Source organism: Haliotis rubra, unplaced genomic scaffold (genome assembly GCF_003918875.1).
Source record: "Haliotis rubra isolate DU_JTF1 unplaced genomic scaffold, ASM391887v1 Scf25, whole genome shotgun sequence".
Classification (NCBI taxonomy): domain Eukaryota; kingdom Metazoa; phylum Mollusca; class Gastropoda; order Lepetellida; family Haliotidae; genus Haliotis; species Haliotis rubra.
In genome coordinates this window covers 3453309-3475370 of record NW_025766558.1, presented here as the reverse complement: position 1 = coordinate 3475370, position 22062 = coordinate 3453309, and the positions used below count along the sequence as shown (strand labels likewise).

Genomic DNA, 22062 nt, shown 5'->3' with positions numbered 1-22062 from the left:
AAAGGTGAAGACTATAGCAAATAGTTTCCCCTACGAATCGTGTACACTGCTAACATAAGTAAATTCACACTAGGTCATTATTCTTTTGAACAGAAGAGGATATGGCCAGACGGTACATAGTTATTGTTTCAGTTGTGATATTTGTGTTCACGGCAATGCTAAAATGAAAAAAACATGTATTTGAGTCAATAGTGCTTCATTGTCACTGTTTGATATACAACAAATACATGCATCAATGAACGTCTTAATCAACACTTCGTGACAGTAGAGTTTGTTTATCTTTACCAAAAGACGTCAACAACAATGCAAAAAGACGCTACTACTGAATGATGGTTTAAGGTGAATATCCAAAGTGATCTAAAATGACTGTTAATCATGTACAAACGTACATCATTACGCATCATTATTTCCAACAGCTTAGGCCTTGCATGTCACGCTGCAGAATACAGTGTAGTAACACGTGATTAAATCATCAATTATAAATATATGTTTCATTTGACATGTTGAAAAACATTGAAAATTAATATAAAGTATCCTTAAAAAGAGAAATCTTTGTTCCATATATGTTTCATAAAGCCGGTGTATACTTAACATATATGTGTTTAATACATCCATGTGTGGCCATGTTTAAAGTGTTATTTCTTGCTGATAGTGAGCAGTATAACCACACGGGTCTATTGCGGCCACAGCTGCAAATAGAGATTCTGGTTGGGAATGGGATGAGATCAAGGTCAAGGTAATTTCAGGATTTTTCGTGAGAACCTCCTCCAAGATGTCTGCTCCTCCAACCACTGTTCCAATGTGAAGCTCGTATTGAAGATCCTTCCAAGGAGAGTCGAACAGCCCATCCCAGTTCAGGAAGATGTGCTTTCCTTTCCGAGACACAGCCATCGCAGAAAATCCTATAAATGTTTTTCCAATTAGGTTATGAGTAAGAGAGTGGGGTTTGACACATCTCTTGGCATTGTTTTAACTGTATCATGACATTGAACATTGCAAATCATCTTTCTTATCCATGGGGACTATGAAAAATAGTAATAATGTATTCCCATCATATAACAAGTTCGATAATCCTTGAATTAATTTTAGTACAAACGTTTTTATCTTTAAAGACAATTACATTTTCACTGAATGCGAAATAAGCTGAAATACGACAGAATAATTTAACCTTTTATTGTCGGAGGATTGCCATGGGTGGTAAGGTTAAGAAGAGTTGTTTCCACGTGTGTCCCAAGCACGTTGTCTTGAGATACTGCAACTGGGTAAGAGTCCAGGTTCTTGAAGTGCAGCCCACACAAGGAGGCGAACTCATAACTGGTATCTACTCTGGTCTGATATGTGCCGGACTCATCTGTTACCTTAATCTGAAGTGTAGAGTCAACATGCACACGTCATTGCTAACAACTCGGTGGTTTGAGAGTGAATGATTTCAACTTAAATGGCATGTGTCAGATTCCAGTAACACCCAAATAGATGCAAGACAGTTAAACTTACCACGGTCGGCTGGAGATGATTCCGGGCCCAGTGCATCCGAACTCTGTTGTTTTTAAGGCATTGGCCACGTTGGTGGAAGTACCTGACTTTGTCATCCAAGATGGCCGCCATTGTAGGCTTTAGTTGATCATGTGTCAGAGTTACGCCATCGGAGACGGCTGACGACATCAAACCCACGTTGTTGATACAACGAACCGTTGTGAATATCTTCAGAGGAAGGCTAATATTGACGTTTGTGATGTCAAAGTTAGCTGTTGTTTGATTTCGGAGAACCAAATCAAACATCTTGATGTCACTTTTACCTTGAGTCGTGCCTGGGAGAACACTTACTTTTCAGAATGTCTTTAATGCATGTATTAAACAGTCCACAATCAAACGTTTTATCAGAAACAAATCGCTGTAGCAATAAACGTTTACTTAATCTAAAAAAGACGAATGTGAAGCAATGAATGAAATAGTAGAACAGGTGAAACACTACTGTCGACTAAGTCCGCACACGTAGTGGATAGTGTGTGCGTGCGTGTGTGTGTGTGTGCGTGTGTGTGTGTGGGTGTGTCATTGCGTGCGTGCATGCGCGCGCGCCACAAACATTTTTGCTCAGACCAGGTTGTATTAAGAGGCATGGTATTGTTATATGAGGTTTTCCATATCATTCATGTGATGAACCGATTAAGGTTGAATACATTCAACCCGGAACAAGGAGTCCCCATGTATTGGTCTTCATCAACCCATGCTTCTGGACTATGATACCAATGACTAGATTGTCTAGTCTAGACTCCAAACATTTACAGAGTTCAATCATACAACTCGAAGTTTACTGAATTGGGCGTTAAATAACAACCAAACACCAAATTGACAAAGGGCACCTGTTAGACTTGTGTTTGTGTATATTTAGTCAGCGATGTTCCATCAATGGACTCGTTTGACAAGTATCTCTTGACAGAGGGCTATCTTCCCCAAATACAACGAAGCTCAATGAACAATACAGATGACAACAGTTAACAAAACAACTTAGGGAATATTTACAATACCACGTCAGCTATTGAGGACACGTCAGTAACTGCTGTTGTTTTGGGGATATCATATATACCTATTGCCCAGCTACAGTGCAGAATTCTCGACTCAGCATCCTCGACTGCCCAGTTGACGTACACAACGCCCAAAGTCTGGTAGTCAATGTCCATTCCTAAACGAATAATAAATTATCCTTAATGTTCAACAGTTTTTAGCTGCAACTTACGTTAAAATGGCCATTTTTAACTGTATATATGCAATCGTACGACCGTTTAAAAAAATATGTCTCGTTTATCTCTGATGTATTATGTGTCTATTTTGAAAGTATACTAAAAACAAAAAGTATGGGAACACCCTAAAAGTCTTTCTTCCACGTGCAAAAGGTTGTTGGGTTTGGGGGGTTGGAATCAAACATGGTGCTGGTGTGTTTCAAAACCCTGTTTTTTTATGTTTTCGGCAATGTTTCATTTCACTCAAACTCAACAAATATTGAATCACTTGCTTCACTGTATGTTCCAACATGTCGTTTAAAGGGTCAATTATGCACACAACAAGTTGCATTTACCTTAGAGAATAAAATGACCTCACCACGTTTAAGTTTATATATGACCATTAAATATTTTGGAGTGTTCCCATACTTTTTGTTTGTAGTATAGTTTGACAGAACCACAAGTATTTCACTTTACCGTATCCATCATTGATGTGAGAGAACACCGGCGGGGTCATGTCGACAGTGATGGGGTCAGGGCGGGAGACGGTTGTGAGACCAGCAGCATTCCTGGCAGTGATGGTCAGGAACAGTTTCTGTTTGTGGGACAGTCTCAGACCTGACAGAGTTCCATGTGCGTGTCGGCCAACACTCTTAAAGCCCTGCACCTGAGTTCCTCCGGGGACAGTACCTTTCAGAAACGTATTTCATTGGCATTGCACTAATTTGAGTAATGTTCACGCTCATTATCGTTACGATTACATCATTGTCACATAAAAATAGGCTCGATGCTTCTAAACTGAAATCTGCCTGTATATTGATTGATGTTATAGTAAGGTGATGCCACCAGGTGTCAGTGATATTCCCAGGCATGTTCTGCACATTTAACTACCAGTTCTACATGTTACTAATAACAATACACCAATTAATCACGACACAGTAAAACTATAGTTCTTAGTATTTGGACGTTCTACACTTCTCGGCCGCCATATAGCTGGAATATTGCTGAGAGTGGCGTAAAACTAAACTCACTCACTCTGGATTTTCGAATCACATACATACATACACACACAAACACACACACACAAGGGGTTAAGCGAACAAGATATAGACTTATATGACATTTGTTTCTGCAAAACGCACCCGCAGCCATTGTGTATTCTACAAGTGGAGACTCTCCATCATGAAAGTGCCAAGATACATGGACTGATGACCAGTGTTTCCGGAAGACAGCTTGAATCTTGACGTTACTTTCTGTTTCCAGAGTATCTGCATTCCCTACATGATCCACTCTTTGCAACAACACGTGATCCAGGGCCATTTCCATGCTGATTGAAGACGTCCCAATCTTCAGCGGTGTTGTGGCGTTCTGTGCCAGGAAACTGAAGCTATACTGGCTCCACAGAATGACTCGTCCATCTGTACCATAACACGAGTCTACACATAGGTGTGGATCGAGGCTGAAGGTAAAGACGTCATTCCCAAACGATATGAAACCTTCTGCTACTTTCTGGTTGACAGTAATGTCCAAAGGATACCCAACATGGATGGTGGCTTTATATCTGCTGCCAACGTCAAGGTTCATGACATTCTGCTGTATGCTGCCTCGTACAGAAACTATTGTCTTCCCGTGTGTGGCATGGTGAACACCAGGTGTCAGTAGCCTGATGCAGGAGTGCCTCCCAGCCTTCCATGAAGGTAGTTCAGGATGACAGTCAGTGGATTGGCTAGTGCTTTCCTCAAAGGAGGGATTGGACACCAGATTTTCCCCTAGATAGGCAATGTCCTTAACTTCAGGTGGCGATGAATCAATGCTGACCCCATCTGATACAACCACCGTAGATGTGTGGCCAACAACGTCTACTGCATAAACCTTCGCCCATACTTGTATTCCTGTCAATAATAACCAAAAAAGTCATAACCACCAGTGATATTTTCCAAAATTGGTCATAGCATAGCATAGACAACAAGTCAACAAATGTCTGCTTTAAAGTGAAGCTGAAGTGCATTTGAAAGGCATCAAATGTTATATGAAGTTTAAAAGAACTGTTTGAGAGGCATTCTAGGCGTTGCAAGTAATAGGAATGACAAGTCTTTATGGCGTGAGTGAGCGAATTTAGGTTTTACGCCGCACTCAGCAATAGTCCAGCTATATGACGTGGTTTGGACCAGAGAATCCAGTGATCAACAACATGAGCATTGACCTGCGCAATTGGGAACCGATTACATGTGTCAACCAAGTCAGCGAGCCTGACCACCCGATCCCGTTAGCCGCCTCTTACACAAGCATGTGGTACTGAAGATCAATATTCTAACCCGGACCTTCACCGGTGACAAGTGTTTATGGACGATCAACTTCTTTATTGTATAATATCGACGTTTCGGTATGGATGATAATACCGTTTTCAAGTATCTATACCGAGACGTCGCTATTATACAATAAAGAAGTTGATCATCTATAAAGACTTGTCATTTCTAAGTTTAAAGGACTGGCATTCCGGTCAAATGTATGTGAACAAAAATGCAGAAGCAGTTAACGTCGACATTATTTATTTAATATGACTAATTATGTCAGTTACGAAATGTTTAAGGTACACATGTAAAAATATTTGCATTTGCCGTATTTCCTATAGAATACTAGCCAACTTCCTCTTTGTGTCACCAATATTCCAGCAGCTTCTCCATTTCAGAACAACTGAGGATGGCTTTTTCAAAGATATCAAAGAGCGTCATACGACTCCTGAAAATTTGTGCTATTAAACGTGTTCGGATTACAATTTCTTATTTTGACTTGTACCATACTCTCCCGGTCACAAACATTCGACACGAAATTTTACTATTACTATATCGAAGTTTAGAACCTGCACATGGTGGATTCCGCTCGACATGTTTCTATGTTCCAAAAGTTCTGAATGAATGATATATATACACGATAACCACATGGCTGACAGAATTGATCACCAAGTTGCATTTGGTGATAAAGTCTTACAATGTTTGCAGTTTTGTTCTATGAATGAATAAATAATGAAATTGCTTTAAATGCACAATGTCTTTGTATCGTGTAACTCGATATATTCATGTCCAAGGTTAAGCTGTATTATCCTTCAAAATCAATCCGATCAAATATTCATGTTCCTACCATTAGGAAGTGGTGATTCAAGGCGTGCTCTTGCTGATGTGTGTAGCCCCACATCCTGCCAATCCACGATGCTGCATCCAGATGGATCATTGGTTGAACCAACACACCAGACATACTTGCTGATTGTGGAATCCTTGTCAGCAAACCCAAACCAGGAGGCAGATACCTGTGTCTGGGAGGACTGGTAGTCAACATCACCGGAACCTGGACAGTGACAGGAAAGATGAAATTATGTTGACCGACTTAATATGACATGCCACTTACAATTTATATTCTATATTCTTTCATGGCTGAATGGTACAGAAATCCTATGCCTACCGTCTCCATCTTCTACAGTCCCTGCTACTGGTGCCGTGACATCAATCTGCACCCCATCTGAGAATGCCCAGGCAACCAGTCCTGCTTCGTTATATGCAAGGATATTAGAGTAGTATGTTGTTCCCGATTCCAGAGACAACCCAGACACTGTGCAGTTCGTGGCAGTCATGTCAGACGACGCATGTATGCTGTAACCTGGAACAGGCCCAGTTAGATTTTATTTTTGAGAATTCAGATTTATGTGACAGAACTGAAACAAATACTTTGGTTGTCCTGAGCTACCATGGTCTGGAGACATACCGCCAGGTGAAGTACTTGTGTAAGCCCTGTATTTCAGGAGTCTTGACTGTGTGTCCATCAGTACATTGTTCCAGCTCAGGTATATCCTATCTACGCGATGCTGGTAGTCGATGTCCTTCCTGTCTCCAGATTCCATGTGTTCTTTCACCTATGAAAAACATCATTGGATACACATTGGATACCATTCAGAAAGTGATCAAAGATAACAAATGTTACATTTCGAATGACACTTTCTCAGCAAAATACTGATTCAAAGTTATATGTTAGGTTGTGTCCCATTCGGATTCGAATCAACACTCTCGGAGTCAGGCATCTAATCGCCAGGACACATGGTTCGCTATTTATCACACTAAGCCATCGAACAACTGGTAGTCTAAATGACGCACTGTGTGTACCCCTCTGAAAAGTGTAAATTGTCGGAAGGACCCAACAGCACTTCCATCTAAACTTTACTGAGAAAACGTAATCCTAATCATAGCATATTACAAGAAAACCATTGAATGGTGACTTCGAAGCAAAATAGTTCTATCCTCTTGGCGCATTGTAACTGAATGTTGACATTTGTTAATCAAAAGTCCGATCATGTTAATTTATATGTGGATAATCATGCCATTATGTACTTGATACGTGTTGTCTGGTTCACAAGTGATGGAATTTGCATGGATTTAGAAAGGGTATTCCTCAAGTCACCCACCGCTGTTCCTTGCAGTGAAGTTGTTCTTGGTGCTGTAATATCAATGAGGACGCCATCGGATTTGTAGATGTTGTATGTGTTCTCGTCATACCATGCCCGCACAAATACACTGTAGCTGAGTCCTGGTGTCAGCTCACGCCCTGTGAACATTCCAATACAAACTTCACAGCTAAGATTACATGTGAGGATAGACAAACTTTATGGATAACAACTTCTTTCATTTTGCGATTATAACGTTTCGATACAAATTCTTGTACCGTTGTCTGGAATATATATTGTGAACATCCCGATATACACTTCATCATAAAGATAACATCAAATGAACGCGGATCAACATAAAACGATCTACCCTCGTACCTTTGGGTAGAGTTATGACTGCAGACATTAAAGGTCCTGTATCAAACCACACTCGTTCGATACTTTCCGTATATATTCCTGTCGGGTATGTCCCACTTGAATGCCCGGCACTGAACTCGTACCTGCAAAGAACATTGGCGGGCTTTATCTATGTCGATATAATATAAGTGAAGGATGTGGCAGAATTCAAGAAGACGGTGTAACTGACCTCACGGGTTGTGTGGATTGTGTGTTGGTTACCGTCCATGATGCTGCAAGGAATGAGTCAAAGGGAGAGAAGTCCACGTCATTCCCCAACACAGGAGATTTAAGAGATTTCAGATCAGTGGTGTCTATGACTGTCAGTGAAGAATTCCCCATGCCTGGAAAAACGTAATGTAATGGGCATGGTCTCTCAGTGGTTTAAATTGTAATATTGTGCGACACAAAATTAGGATATGGTGTTTTGTTAGTTTCACTTTGATATAGGTCTGATCGCTCTTACACTATATAAGCATACCATTGTCCAAAATTCTGCACCCTTGACTACTGCCACATGTCCTGTCCTGGGCAGCACAGACACAGTGTCCCTCACAGTTGTAGGAGCTGCACCGTCTCACCAACTCTAGCTCGCCTCCTTCTCCCAGAACCAGCTCGGAATCGAGGGGGCTGCTCTTAAGGCCCACCTGAATAACCAAACGAACTGAACAACAAAGGAAGGAAGGAATGTAAATGACATCTGACAACAAGGAAAGTCATCTTGTACTTACACCGTTTACTGCCCACATGGTGACGAATACAGAAGATCTAGAAGACAAGTCCTTGGTACTGATGTTGAATGTCTGCACAATTCCCTCATCCTCCAGGTCCACTCCACTGATGTTGTGGTATACCTTCACCAGCGGGTCCTGGATATCGTGCACAATAAATACATTCAGATAAACCATACCGTTAATATCCTGCAAAACATATATTCCATGAGATATTACATACAGTACATCTTGTACTATGATATGACATATGAAACCGGAATCAGATCCACTGAACTCTGAACTATAAACACTGAAAACTTCAGGACGGTGCAATTCATGATACAGTTTCACAAATGACGAAACCTGTGCTAAGTCGGCAGCAAATGGTCTGGAGCCCACTGTAGTTATGTAATGGTCTATGCCAGAGTGTAGATCAGCAAACCCAAGCCAAGCAAGGCTAAGACTGGTTCTTGTCCAAGTCATCCAACTGGACTGATTCCTTGACAATTTGGCAGCATGGTCCGTTTGTACAGCAAGAACCCCTGCAAAGGTGAGCTCGAATTAGATGAATATGATTTTGAGTTTAATGTCGTTGCAAAGAGAATACAAATTATTGTCTACAGGAAATTATGTTCAGAACCATGTTTATGATAAATATTTACTTACCTGTTGTTGGTACGGAGCTGTCGACCAAGATGCCTCCAGTCTGACTCTGTGTACAGAGACCAGCCATGTTGCATGATATAACCTTCACAATGTAATGACTTCCATCATGAAGATTCAGCTGTGTGAAAGTATATTCTCTCAAAGGTCCTGGTATCTGAAGGCAAAAAGGGGCTTCTGGGTTAGGTTGTTAAATACTTGAGGCAGATAGCATTATGCAATAACACACGTTCTTTACCAAGCATTAAAGCGATTGGAATCTTTGTTACTTTCCTGTTTTCAGGGAGTGATATTACATAGGCCCTCTTAACACCTTACAGTTGACTCTCACCTCCATCAAGGAAGAATTGAACTCCCCTAGCTGATGAGAGGAGATTGAGATGTACTGCTTCTCTATGGAAGACTCCTCGTCCTTCACCTCCCAGCTGACTTTCGCAGTGGACCTACTTATCAGTGTCATGACAACCAAGGACCCCTGACCTTCCACAAGATCAGGGGCCTTCACAACTTCAGGTGCGCTGTTGTCAATGATGAAGCCATTTGATGTTGATGTGGTGAACACCCCTAGAGTCATAAGCACATAAAATACCAACATACAATACCACATTCATCGCCTGTCTAAGTATAGAGAAACGAAAATGACATAAACTTCATGGTGACATGACTTCATTATAAAGGTAGCATTAGTAGAATTGTATGAAACTGCCTTCCCTGAAGAATGTGATAATTATTTAAAACATTGAGGCTTATGTTTTCGGATAGAATATTCATCACTGTCGGTGCTATAAAAGATAAAAGGATTTGAAGGCAGAGAAAAGAATGTTTATAAGTTGAAATTGGTATTATTAATAATGAATCTCTACACCATTTATACCTGCTTTGTTGAACGCTCTAACTGTTATATACATCTTTTTTTCCGATGGGGAGCATCTGACTTTCGTTCAGTGTGAGGAATGCCATCTCTTTAAGGGCAGCATGTTGTGATAAGAAAATGTCACTGTCTCCTGGTGTGGTCCCCACCTGCCACTCATAGTGGTCCAGACCTGACTCTGTGTCCTGGAACCCATGCCACTTGCAGCCAAGGAACGTTCTATGAATAGAAACATAATTACACATACGCACAAGTGCATTTTGGTGTTGTAATGGTCTCCGGATGATACAAGGGAGTATATATTGCTAGGCATAATGATTTATAACACATATTATAAGGTAATAAACATTGATATTATAAGCAGGAACATGAGCCGACCTGGATGCCTGGTACTGGGAGTCTCGGTCTTGTGTGCCGTCCATGACGCTGCCAGGGACAGGAGGACTTTGATCTAGGATAACACCATCAGATGTTGCGCTGCTGCACAGTCCCGCCATGTTACAAGCTGTCACTGTCACGTAATACCTGACACCCTCAGCGAACATAATGTGATGGAAGACTACATCTGGAAAAAATATTACAAGTTTGTTATATCATAGTTGCATTCAGTATAACATTGTGGGTTCGGAAACAAATGGTAAATCCTAAGCTTTAGTTTCGGAAATTGATGGAATTGGGAGCAGAATTTGGGAAAACGATAACGAGCCATTAACATAGTGTTTGAAACGGAAAGAAAACAAAGCACTCAGTCACGTTGCATTGAAACATTGGATTTACAGTCTTGAAGTACACAAATTGAGGTTGGATTTAGTTTAAGACTCTCAGCAGCTAAAGAAGCTGGCCTCCAAAATTTCATATTCATGTTTCAAATAGGGAATAAAGTAAACAAAATAGCAAGCACTGCTTATAGCGACAAAATATTAACACCTTATCTTCCTTACTTTACTCTGACCCTCGAATGTCACAGTTGATTGACAATTCAGCTGTTAACTGATTACTGATTACTGCAAACCAATGAACATCATTTAACACCACTTGTTTTAATTGTTTTAATACAGTTTCTTTTGAATACAAATACATTAACGTCATTATACTTTAAAAGACGTTCATGTCGGTTTCAACTGTTTGTGTTACTAAACTATCAGTTTTACGTTATGGTCATGCAGGGGTTACAGAAACAGTATGTTGTAACTGGCTGTAAGTTTGTGTAGAGGACGGAGACCTAATTTTCTCGTGACCTATCAGTTTGTACACCTCACCTACCCGATCTAACCCACCTGTGCTTGCACCTGCATCAAATTCCGTTACTGTGTCCTCACATCCAGCGCAGGTCCCAACCTTGACCAAGAAGTGAGAAACGGCAGAATGGGGATCAGAAAACCCCTCCCAATGGGCTCCCATGTCCTCCATCCTGGTAATGTAATCTTCATCCTTCATCTCTGCTGAACTAGCTGATGATCTTCCATCAAACACGTGACCGACAGAAGGGGGCGTTGTATCCACTTCCAGGGCATGTGACGTGATGAATGCGGTGAGGCTCACTTTGTTGTAGGCCTGCAGAGCAGAGAAAAACAAAACATACATCAACACCGCATACACTGATGAATGAAAGGCTTGCATTGTGTGATATACACTTATGCTTTCAGGGGACACGAAGACCAGGTCTTCTTTGATGATTTAAGACCATGCGCTTTGATAACTCATTTGATCTTTTTTTTTTTAAACTCCTAACGCCTATAATATTGACTAAAAGCCAAAGTTTTCGAGAGTTTTATGACAAAATGACATTCACCTTCACAGTAACATACACACTGTGACCATCTTTCATTGTTTGGGAAAGGTCAAGTTCTGTACAAAGTTCCTCTACTCTTCCCAATACCAAGATGTCCTGGTGCCCCGGTCTACTTCCAACATAAACATCAAAATGTTTGACTCCACTCTCTTCGTCCACAAACACACCCTCCCAGCTGAAATGCAACGCAGCACAAAACGTCACTCATTGTAATGATATCATGGAACACTATCGATATTCAAAGTAAAAGTTCAGTACTGATGTGAAAGTTTCGATTATGGCTGGATATCATTGACACAATGGTGTCTTTGATAAACTGAAATAGGTCATCTGACGGAACACATATTTGTGTACAGATTTACATGTTGTATGAGCAATAATCACACTGTATGTTTCTTTTATGTAAAGACTAAAGAAGAAAAACTGTTGTTTTAACAAGTTTATACATCAACGACACGTACCACACTGGGAGGACAGGCGATGTGATGTATCTTGATTCAACTTGTATGTTCTTGTCCGTGTGATAGGGTGGAGTAGAGTCTGTGACAAAACCTGATGAAGATATTGTTGTGTGTTGGTTGACAAAGTCGGTAGCTGTAAACATATAAACCATACTTAGAATCATTCTACAGAAATGAACAGATATACTTATGTCAATTGTAGTATAATTAGGTCTGTTGCAAAAGAAGCACATATACATTTTGTAAATGGGCATAACTGATAAATTTGTAATATAGATCAACTGAAACACTTGTCCTAGACCATGTACCTCTGACAGTAGCATAGACGACGTGTCCGTCCTGTAGTTGAAGACCTGACAGTGTGGTGTGGTGGAGGTGTCCAACATTTGTGAACTCTCTGATGTCTTCCTCTCCTGGCATAGACCCTGTCACATGAACTCGTTTGTAAGTTCAGCAATGCAAACAGTAATATACTTTACATACTAATCTGTTGTACAAAGTCCATGTTCCTGAGCTCCCTCTCAGAACATTTAACATCAGAAAAGAACATCTACACAAATTATGAGGCATAGATCTAAGTATACAATATTGTCCTACCTAATGCAACATGATAGAAGGCGATGCCGCTCGCATGTGAACTCCATCCTTCCTCCTCCACATCAATAAAACCAGACCAGTCAACCCTCACCTCAGATGTGCTGATCTGTGAGAATATTGAAAGTTCATGGATGATTGATCATTATTTCTTCTTATATTAAAACACACACATTCACTTCATAGGAATAACAGAAAATAACAGCTCAGTCTGCAAAAATACTGCTTTGTATGTCACTTTTGTTTTCGGGAAAGATTCTATCAGCATTTGAAGAGAACGTTCAATATATCCAGTCAATAGCTGCAATATGTCCCCAACCGTCTCTTTTTGACTACCACCATTCTTAAGGTTATGTTACTAACCCATAAAAAAATAACTTAACACTTTTGAAAATCACAACACAGCTTTGCTAAATCAAAGGCCACAGTACGATGCCCACTATATCATAAACATTCGTTCACAAAACACTATCCAGTCATTATCACACAAGGGGTTTGCAAAATCGAGGGTGTATCTTGAACCATCGGTTGCGCCTGTTACAAACACATGTAAAAATTAGTCAATTATAACTTGAAACAACCAAGGCAACATATTTTTGTTACCAATGCAAACAAATAAAACGTTTACAAAATACAATAGAATAGGTGATAGGAAAAAGTAAATAATATCTGACATACTTGATATACGTTTTCCTTTAGCCCCTGGATGGTGATCGAGCCTGGAGATGGTGGGGTGAGGTCAACAGTGATACCGTCACTGCACGCATTCACCTCTTCCAAGACAGTTGGCCACTTCTCATACCTCACTTCCATCTCATCAGCATGAATACAGACGTAGAGCCTCTGTCCATGGGAGAGTTCTTCTCTCTGGTCAAAGTGTATGTTGACAAATTCCTTTCCTAGACAACGAACAAAACACGATGAAAGTACGGGATTCAGTGCAGAATTTTCTTTATAAAGATGAGTCATTATGACCATTGTTCAGTGTCCCACCAAATGACCTTGTTGAAGCAAATGGAAAATGGTGGAAAGTAGCAAAATAATTGTGTAATTTTGAACTGAGAAAATAGTTGAATTTAAACGAATATACTCCAGTTATCACCAAGAAACTACATACAAATGATTGTGAGGCCACCGACATATAATCTGTGCTCATCACAACTTCACCTGTTTCGCCACACTTGATGACATCGGCCAAGGCACATGGGTCAGAGACAGTCATTACACTCTGCCGCTTGAAGTGAGATGTAGGATCCAGCCTGTTACCAGCTACCACCGCCCACTTGTACTTCCTGTGACGTAGACTTGGCCACACAGCTGACAGGATGTTTTTGTAGGGAGTATAGTCGACATCCAGCATGGGCCAGAGGGCATTTTGTTCTAAGATGATGTCGTTCCCAATGCCTTCTGCAATCTTTGATCCTGCCAGGGAATGAATAGCATGCAGGTAAGCAAGGAAGTGTCTAGTAAGACGAAAAAGTGAAATAGATCAATCCTTATTGACATTTGCTTCTAGTAATGTGAGTGAGTGATTTAATACTTAACGTCACATCGGCAGTGTTTCAGCCATATCGCGACGAGAACAAACTTGACGTTGATAATGAACATGTGTATATTACAAAACCTGTCGTCAAAGGATAGTAAATGAACAAGTCTATCTAAGTTAAAATTAAAACTAGAATGTAAAGTTAAAACTAATAGCAGTATATGGACAAAACATAACATAAAAACAAGCTATAGATCGCTAACAAATGAAGGTTGATCACCACAATAGGGACAATGGGGACTTAAAGTACCTTTGCTACCTGCATGGACACTAGCTGAATTTACATCATCCTTTCAGGTGTTGGCGATTATGGAAAAAAACACTCAGTGAATATTATAATGTCATTTCAAATATCTAATGAGTGTTTTGGGGGAACATGACACGTGGTAAAGGCTTCAGCTGCAGATTGAGGTTTTGAATGTTCTCCTCATGCCTAGTCACTCCTTCCGCAAATAACACGTGCGTGGAAGAGGTTTTTTGGGCAGCAGAAATTATGAGATAGCAGCCATCAAATCTTGGGGGAAACTTGTACAGAGTATCAAAGATGATTTATTGGGAACAAATGCTTTTGTTCACTAATATATCAAGTCAACATAACGTTTTATAATATTACCAAACGCAGCCTACTGAGGCATATGTACTTTTCATATGAATATTATACTGTTATTTCAAAAAGCTAACCAGTGGCGTCAATGACAAGTGAAGGCTTCACCAGAGGTGGATCAAAGGCAGAGCAGTTTCTGACATCAGCAGACACTGCGGTAGTGAGCCCTACTTTGTTGTACCCTCTGATGGCTAGCCGGCGGCACTTGCTGAAGTCTAGCGGTCTGGAGAAGCTGATCTTGAATATAACCTGACCAGTTGATAAACCAAAAAATGCATGTGATTATCAAGAATCGTGTCATGTTGAAATCAAAACGGTGTTTTATACATGCGATCGTTAGTTTTTTCGTATTGCATTTCGTCTTCCTTAAGTTACCTGATTTCCTTGATGAGTCAGATTGGCCACAGGTGCCCACTCGGTGAGGAGTCCAGGATCGACCAAACTCCACTCATACCTTTCCATCACAGCATACGACTCAGACGTAGCAGGTATGTCGCGATCGCGGAAACGATCCATTGCAACCTCCAGCTATGCAAAGAATACAGGAAAGTGCAACTTGTATTTTTTGTTCCATCATACAATAACCCATGAAAAGTAGAACATTTGCAGGTGATTCCTTTATGATTGATGATCAGTTTGTTGAAACACTGTAATATGGACATGATGGACTTTTGAATTAATGCGACTGTAAGTAATGATGTCTCAATGTTAGACCTTAGGCCAGTATGTCAACACTGTATGGAGTATATGGAAGAGCTATCATCTTTCCGTAAGATCCATGTATATTTCCCATAGCTGAAACTATAGTTCTGGACATTCCCTCATAACATAACTGGCTACCATTGTGCTCACTTGTGACGAGATCTCTGTCTCGGAGTATGTAATGTTGATGCCCCCAGCTACAGGGGGGATGGGGAACTACAGTCACACCATTGCTGTGCACGGGCCTGGTGCAGACTCTCACGACACAGAACATGACGGCAGCCCTGTAAGTGTGTCCAGGGTCAAGAGAAAGTCCACTTAACGCTGCATTGTCAGCGACTCCTAGACTTGTGTACCCATCTACAGTGTGCCACAGATCATCTGTTGATAAATTGTGAGTATCTTAGGCTTTAAGGTCATGTGTAAAATTGTAAGAAATGTCCAAGATATGTATGGAATCTTTTCCGTACAAACCAAATTCATATCGAAATCATATTTTGAGTTTGGCAGTAAAATCCTGTGAAAGAACATTTTGATGAAAATTCTAAGAGAATTCTCAAAGAAATTTCAGTCGAGGCCTTTTGGCAAATACCTGGTCAACCATTACATAAATACCATCTTCCATGGTTTATTGAAAAGAAAGTAAGTGGTTTTAAAAGTTCTAAAAATCTTCCAGAGTGTCAACAAGGACATTACAGCCAACCTAAAGGGTGCTGAAGCCTGCACCGATGGTGTCATCACTGATTACATGGAGTGGGTGAAACATCTGAAGAGGATTTGTGCCTTCCTCGAAGAACTCACTGCTGCCAATTTGTTTATGTGTGTTTCCGTATCATTAATATCATATATTAAGAATAAAACGTGTATATTACGACCCTTTGACGAGCATTATACATATTTTTATTCCTAATATATACTGAGTCAAAAAAGAAACTTCACAGTCTTTCTTCAGGGCACTATAAAAGAACAAGAGATGGTAAGATGGTTAAATTGTTATTATTTCATTGCTGAGATCTGTGTGATGTATTCGATACACTGACAGTGGCATAATCAGTTCCATTAGGCTACACCGCCGTTCCAAAACATGGGTATACAAAATGTCAAGAATAAAAATGCAAGATTTCTCAGTTCAATATCGTGTATGACCGCCCCGCGCATTCACCACTGCCAAACACCGTCTCCTCATCGACTGCCTGATGCTTGTGAACACGTGGTTGGGGATTCTGCGCCATTGCTCTTGCAAGGCAGCGCCAAGTTCCTGCAAATTCTGAGGTTGGTTCCTAAGACCACGAAGCCTTCTCCCAAGTGCATCCCAAACGTGTTCTTTTGGATTAAGGTCAGGGGACCTCGATGGCCAGTCATGACGTTGATTCCAGCGTTTTGAAGGAAATTTCGTGTCAACATCGCGGAATGCGGCCGAGCATTATCATGCTGGAACTGTAGACCTCGGCCATGAGCCGCCATGAAAGGAACGAGTTCAGGGGGTGAGCACCTGGTCGCGGTAAGCAGCAGCTGTGAGGTTTCTACGGATGACCAGAAGTCGGGAACGGTTGTTCCCACAAAAAAGCACCCCACACCATTCAACTTTCGCCCCCTACATAACATTGGGCATACCGTTCACGACGTCGTCTCCAGACTCTATGCCTGCCGTCCGCGAATCTGAGGGTAAACCTGGATTCATCGCTAAAGATGACTCGATTCCAGTCTCTCTGGGTCCATCGGAGGTGACGTTGGGCCCACAGCAGACGTTGACGTTGATGAAACGGCGTCAATATTGGCCCACGATATGGACGTCGAGAATGGAGATTGGCAGCCCGCAACCGATTTCGAATGGTCTGTGAGGACAGTCGACCTTCCAAACATCTCAGCCCTGGTTCGTGTAGCCGGCAGAAATCTGTCACGTAGGTGACGTAGGACGATTTGACGGTCTTCTGCTCGTGACGTCACACGTGGACGACCCGACCTTGGGCGATCAGAAGTGGTGCCAGTTTGTTGTAGACGACCTCGCAAGTCATACACAGTACGACGGCTGCATCCCATTGCTCTTGCGACGTCAATAACTGATCTTCCCGCTTGCAACATGTCAACGGCACGTTCACGTTGCACATTTGACAATCGTGGCATTTCAAGTACCGTTAGAACTGTGGTTTAAAAGTGTTTTTTCAATTCTTGAGGCCAATGCAAACACGTGCATATGAAGAAAACTTCGATGCGAAGATCACGTGATCGATTGCACGTGCAAAACCTGATTTGGCACTAACGTCATTTGCACGACGAATGGAAGGGTTTGAATGAGTTTTGCTAACGTTTTTCTAGAGTCGAAAGATAGGGATCCCATTTCGGATACATAGATGTATCATCAGAGAAAAATTATTCATTATTTTTCAAATTTCACTTTGTGAAGTTTCTTTTTTGACTCAGTATATTTTGCACTAACGTCATTTGCACGACGAATGAGTTTTGCTAACGTTTTTCTAGAGTCGAAAGATAGGGATCCCATTTCGGATACATAGATGTATCATCAGAGAAAAATTATTCATTATTTTTCAAATTATATTTTGTGAAGTTTCTTTTTTGACTCAGTATATTTGGCACTAACGTCATTTGCACGACGAATGAGTTTTGCTAACGTTTTTCTAGAGTAGAAAGATAGGGATCCCATTTCGGATACATAGATGTATCATCAGAGAAAAATTATTCATTATTTTCAAATTACATTTTGTGAAGTTTCTTTTTTGACTCAGTATATTTGGCACTAACGTCATTTGCACGACGAATGGAAGGGTTTGAATGAGTTTTGCTAACGTTTTTCTAGAGTCGAAAGATAGGGATCCCATTTCGGATACATAGATGTATCATCAGAGAAAAATTATTCATTATTTTTCAAATTACATTTTGTTAAGTTTCTTTTTTGACTCAGTATGGATAAACTCAAGGTTTATATTCTCTTATCATATGCTGTCAGTCTTAAAATTACACTAAAAAAGAGGCAAAACGTACGGGAATTTATATGAAGAGAATCCAGCATTCGCGTGATAATTCTTAGCGGTACACCAAGATGAAGGTCGTTCATGACGGCGGCATATGGTTGTGACCAAACTCGCGACGACGTCATCATTGAAATGTTAAACGTTTTAGTATTCGCATGGTGTATATGGAGGTTTGTGAAAGTAGTTCGTGTATTGACCTATTTTGCATATATATCATATGTGGATACGAAGTTTATCAGATTACATGACCTTGCAATTTATCCATGTCTTTCAAAATAGTTAGACATTAGGTTTAAATTCAAAAACGAATTCCCCAAATCAAAGATTCTGTTAGCGCAAGAGTTTATCCCCTATTAGATGGTGCATATGGATGAGGTAAATTATCAAAAGTAAAAGTTAAAACAACAAAAATGCATTGTGGGCTGTAAAAAAGGTAATGATAAGATTATATACCTGACCCATGGAATTTTCTTTCAATAGATATCTGGACATCAGTGTAAGAAATGTTGAAACCAGTCACTTCCCAGTAGGCTACATACATGGATGTGGACGCTTGGTAGATCGGATCAGGAACACACTAATGCCAGAGTGTATGATACAATATCAAAAAGTGAGCTAGTGAGTGAGTCATTGTTTATCGTCACATCGGCAATATTTCAGCCATATCGTGACGAGCACAATTTATCATTATATCATATATCAGTAAAAAAAAAAATAGAAGCCTGTTGACGAAGAACAGTAAAACTACTAGTATATCACAGATATCCATTTAAAACTAGTTATGAAATCTAAAACATTTAAATTAGAAATGACAAGACAATGTAAACACTGGCTATAGATAGCCAACAACTGAAGGTAGATCACCATACTAGGGACCATGGGGACTTACATTACATTTGCTTCCTACATGGACCCTAGCTGGATTTACGCCATCCCTTCAGATGTTAGCAACTTTGACAAATCTAGCCATACATTTAAAAACACACATTTTCTACGATTAAAAATAATGGAGAGTTTCAGTTTACTTTGAATGTTTGTGGACCTACGTATTTCAGAGGACAATAATTTTACAGTACTTTAACCCCCTTTGAGGATACAGCCACTCACAATGTAAGTTACCAATTTAAACTTCCAATTATCACATATTTATCTATTTACAAATCATGTAACAAATCTATTTCTTTCAAAAATACAATAACTAAATGAGAATTGATATTGTTAAAAAGATCTTTCATAGTTCGTGATTTGAAACCTCAAAAAGTGAACATGCAGAAGAAATAGCCTGAATGGATATTTGCAATAATATGTAATCGTTGTAATCCGACAACTTCATATTGTGTAATTTATTTACGCTATGTACAATGAATGAATCGTCAGTGTGTTCTCGTGACACACTTTCAGAGGAGAAAGTTGGGTATACTTACAGGTGCATCTCGAGTGCTGGTCTTGCTTGTTGTCTCATTATGAAGTCCTGCAATGAAAATAGCATTACTCACTAATTAAAGCATTTACGCTGCTTTACAAAATAGTCTGGTCAAAATTATGTTCAGATAAACAGACTTTTATACACTCTTCCACCCTACCATTTGAACATCTGTCTCCATCTCTCACTGTGACACGACCACCTACATCTTCATTGTATCTGATGATCCTGACCCCATCCGATGACTGACTGACTTCTCCAGCAGGTGTCCATGCCTTTACTGTCACATAGTAAACCTAGAAGTTGAGAAGAAGAACTTTATTCGCATTCTAGGCATCGTGGGCAAAAGTACAAAAATGTATATACAGTCGATAGCCCGTTGTGTCGAACTCTGATAACTCGATATCTCGGTTGTCTCGATATAACATCTCGGTCCCGGCAAAATCCCTCATAATTCATCATTATTCAAGCTCTTTTAACTCCATATGGATGTCTGGATATTTCGGATATCTCGATATAATTTCATGGTCCCAACAAACAAAATTACCCTTTTAACTCGATATTCGAAAGAAACTCGATATTTGATATGTGATATGTGATGATATGCCCTGGTCGGATGTCTCGAAGCTCGGATAACTCGATTATGTTTCTTGGTCCCATGAATATCGAGAATAGTTCAGTGTGCATGGATATCGAAGTGATTATTTACATATAATACACACTTTATTGGTAGATTTCATTTAAAAAAGATTGCTAGATTTTTTAGCATTCTAAATTTGGCGAAGACATTACCAAATTAAACTGTGCATGTGTTGGATAAGTATAAAAACAACTTGGTAACAACAGTTTTCTGCTTTCATCATAGGATCGACAAACTAATAAAAAGTGAAATTCATCTTAGATGACGTTATATTGCATTTTGTACACTTCATTAATTCAGTATTTACATTTTCATCATATCGATATTGCTGTACATTAAGTTTAAAGCTCATGCATATGAATTTACACAGAATACGTAGTAGGTGTCTATTCGGAGTAAGCTAAAAATGTACAGCTCTGGTTCAAGAAATGGTGGTGAACTTAATTTACTTTGCCATATTTGATACTGAATATCTTTACATCTCTGTTTAGAACATTGCATAAAACATTTTAATTCTCCGCAATCTTGGGAGATCTATGAAAAACAGTCTCCATTAACGAGGTACTAACATGTGACACCCAACTGACACCACCATTGTCGTCATATGACTAAAGCATTAAATAACATGCCTTTGGATGGCGATTAGTTTCCATGCTTAATAGCCTTGTCCAATATTTAATACATCTGTAAAACTAGTTAATACAGCTTTAATATCCCAACTTCACCAAGTATAGCGGTACTAGATGCAAATTTACTGACACCAATATATTCCTTAAGGAAATTGCTATGTACCTTTTCAATATTATCTCTTACAATATAGCCCCATATTTCAGAACCATATAAACATATTGGTGTTATTTTGGTATCAAATATTTGTGTAATTTTATTCAGTGGGATTAAAAGATACTTCTTAATAAGCTGACAAATGAGAAAGCAGGCCTTTTTAGCTTGAAGGACTGACGTTTTACATGTCTTTGACCACACAAGTCTTCATGAGAAGATTATAACTAAATATTTATAATATGATACAACATTAACCTTTTCCCCAACATACGTCCATTTCTCACTGTATTTGACATAGTCTCCATTTCTAAACGCGACAATACATGATTTATCAAAGTTTACTTGTAAAACCCATTTATCACAATATGTTCTTAAAAAATCAAGTTTCTTTTGCAAACCAATAACGGTGTCATCTAATAATGTTACATCATCAGCAAACAGAAGTCATAGGATATCATCAGTTCCATCTCTCACACATATCCCTCTTAATCCGAAGGTCTTAAATTCTTCCATTAACTCATTAATAAAAAAGATAAAGAGGACAGTGCTAAGAATACAACCCTGGCAAACTCCAGATAAGGTTGTAAATACTCCAGTTTTGACAAGCTGCAAGCATGGTTGCTCAAGACTAATTCTAACCCAGATCTTCACGGGTTGCGGATGAAAGAAAATGCAGATAAAACGACAAATACCTGATTTTGCAACTAAAAGTTATCCAATATTATCTATTAAAAACTG

The 22062-nt window shown here is 39.7% G+C and overlaps 1 protein-coding gene and 1 long non-coding RNA gene across 2 annotated transcripts in view; both read right to left on the bottom strand.

The window, feature by feature from the left end:
- Positions 1 to 505: 505 nt before the first annotated feature.
- Positions 506 to 22062, bottom strand: part of LOC124279320 — a 39714-nt gene continuing 18157 nt past the window's right edge. Inside the window, 29 exon segments of the mRNA XM_046715132.1 lie at positions 506 to 902; positions 1169 to 1364; positions 1495 to 1808; positions 2585 to 2680; positions 3195 to 3407; positions 3860 to 4609; positions 5856 to 6059; positions 6174 to 6368; positions 6474 to 6621; positions 7168 to 7307; positions 8024 to 8189; positions 8274 to 8411; positions 8619 to 8797; positions 8922 to 9075; positions 9250 to 9482; positions 9793 to 9832; positions 9834 to 10008; positions 10168 to 10354; positions 11067 to 11343; positions 11582 to 11784; positions 12351 to 12467; positions 12640 to 12745; positions 13315 to 13535; positions 13804 to 14058; positions 14864 to 15035; positions 15162 to 15314; positions 15639 to 15704; positions 19903 to 19949; positions 20062 to 20197. Of these exon segments, the coding sequence (XP_046571088.1) occupies positions 628 to 902; positions 1169 to 1364; positions 1495 to 1808; positions 2585 to 2680; positions 3195 to 3407; positions 3860 to 4609; positions 5856 to 6059; positions 6174 to 6368; positions 6474 to 6621; positions 7168 to 7307; positions 8024 to 8189; positions 8274 to 8411; positions 8619 to 8797; positions 8922 to 9075; positions 9250 to 9482; positions 9793 to 9832; positions 9834 to 10008; positions 10168 to 10354; positions 11067 to 11343; positions 11582 to 11784; positions 12351 to 12467; positions 12640 to 12745; positions 13315 to 13535; positions 13804 to 14058; positions 14864 to 15035; positions 15162 to 15314; positions 15639 to 15704; positions 19903 to 19949; positions 20062 to 20197 (5556 nt within the window). The 3' untranslated portion in view covers positions 506 to 627.
- LOC124279454 lies at positions 15705 to 19930 on the bottom strand. The gene is made up of 3 exons (XR_006899377.1): positions 19903 to 19930; positions 18932 to 19055; positions 15705 to 15869 (listed from the first exon to the last, which is right to left on the bottom strand). It is a non-coding gene; the product is annotated as an uncharacterized LOC124279454 (long non-coding RNA).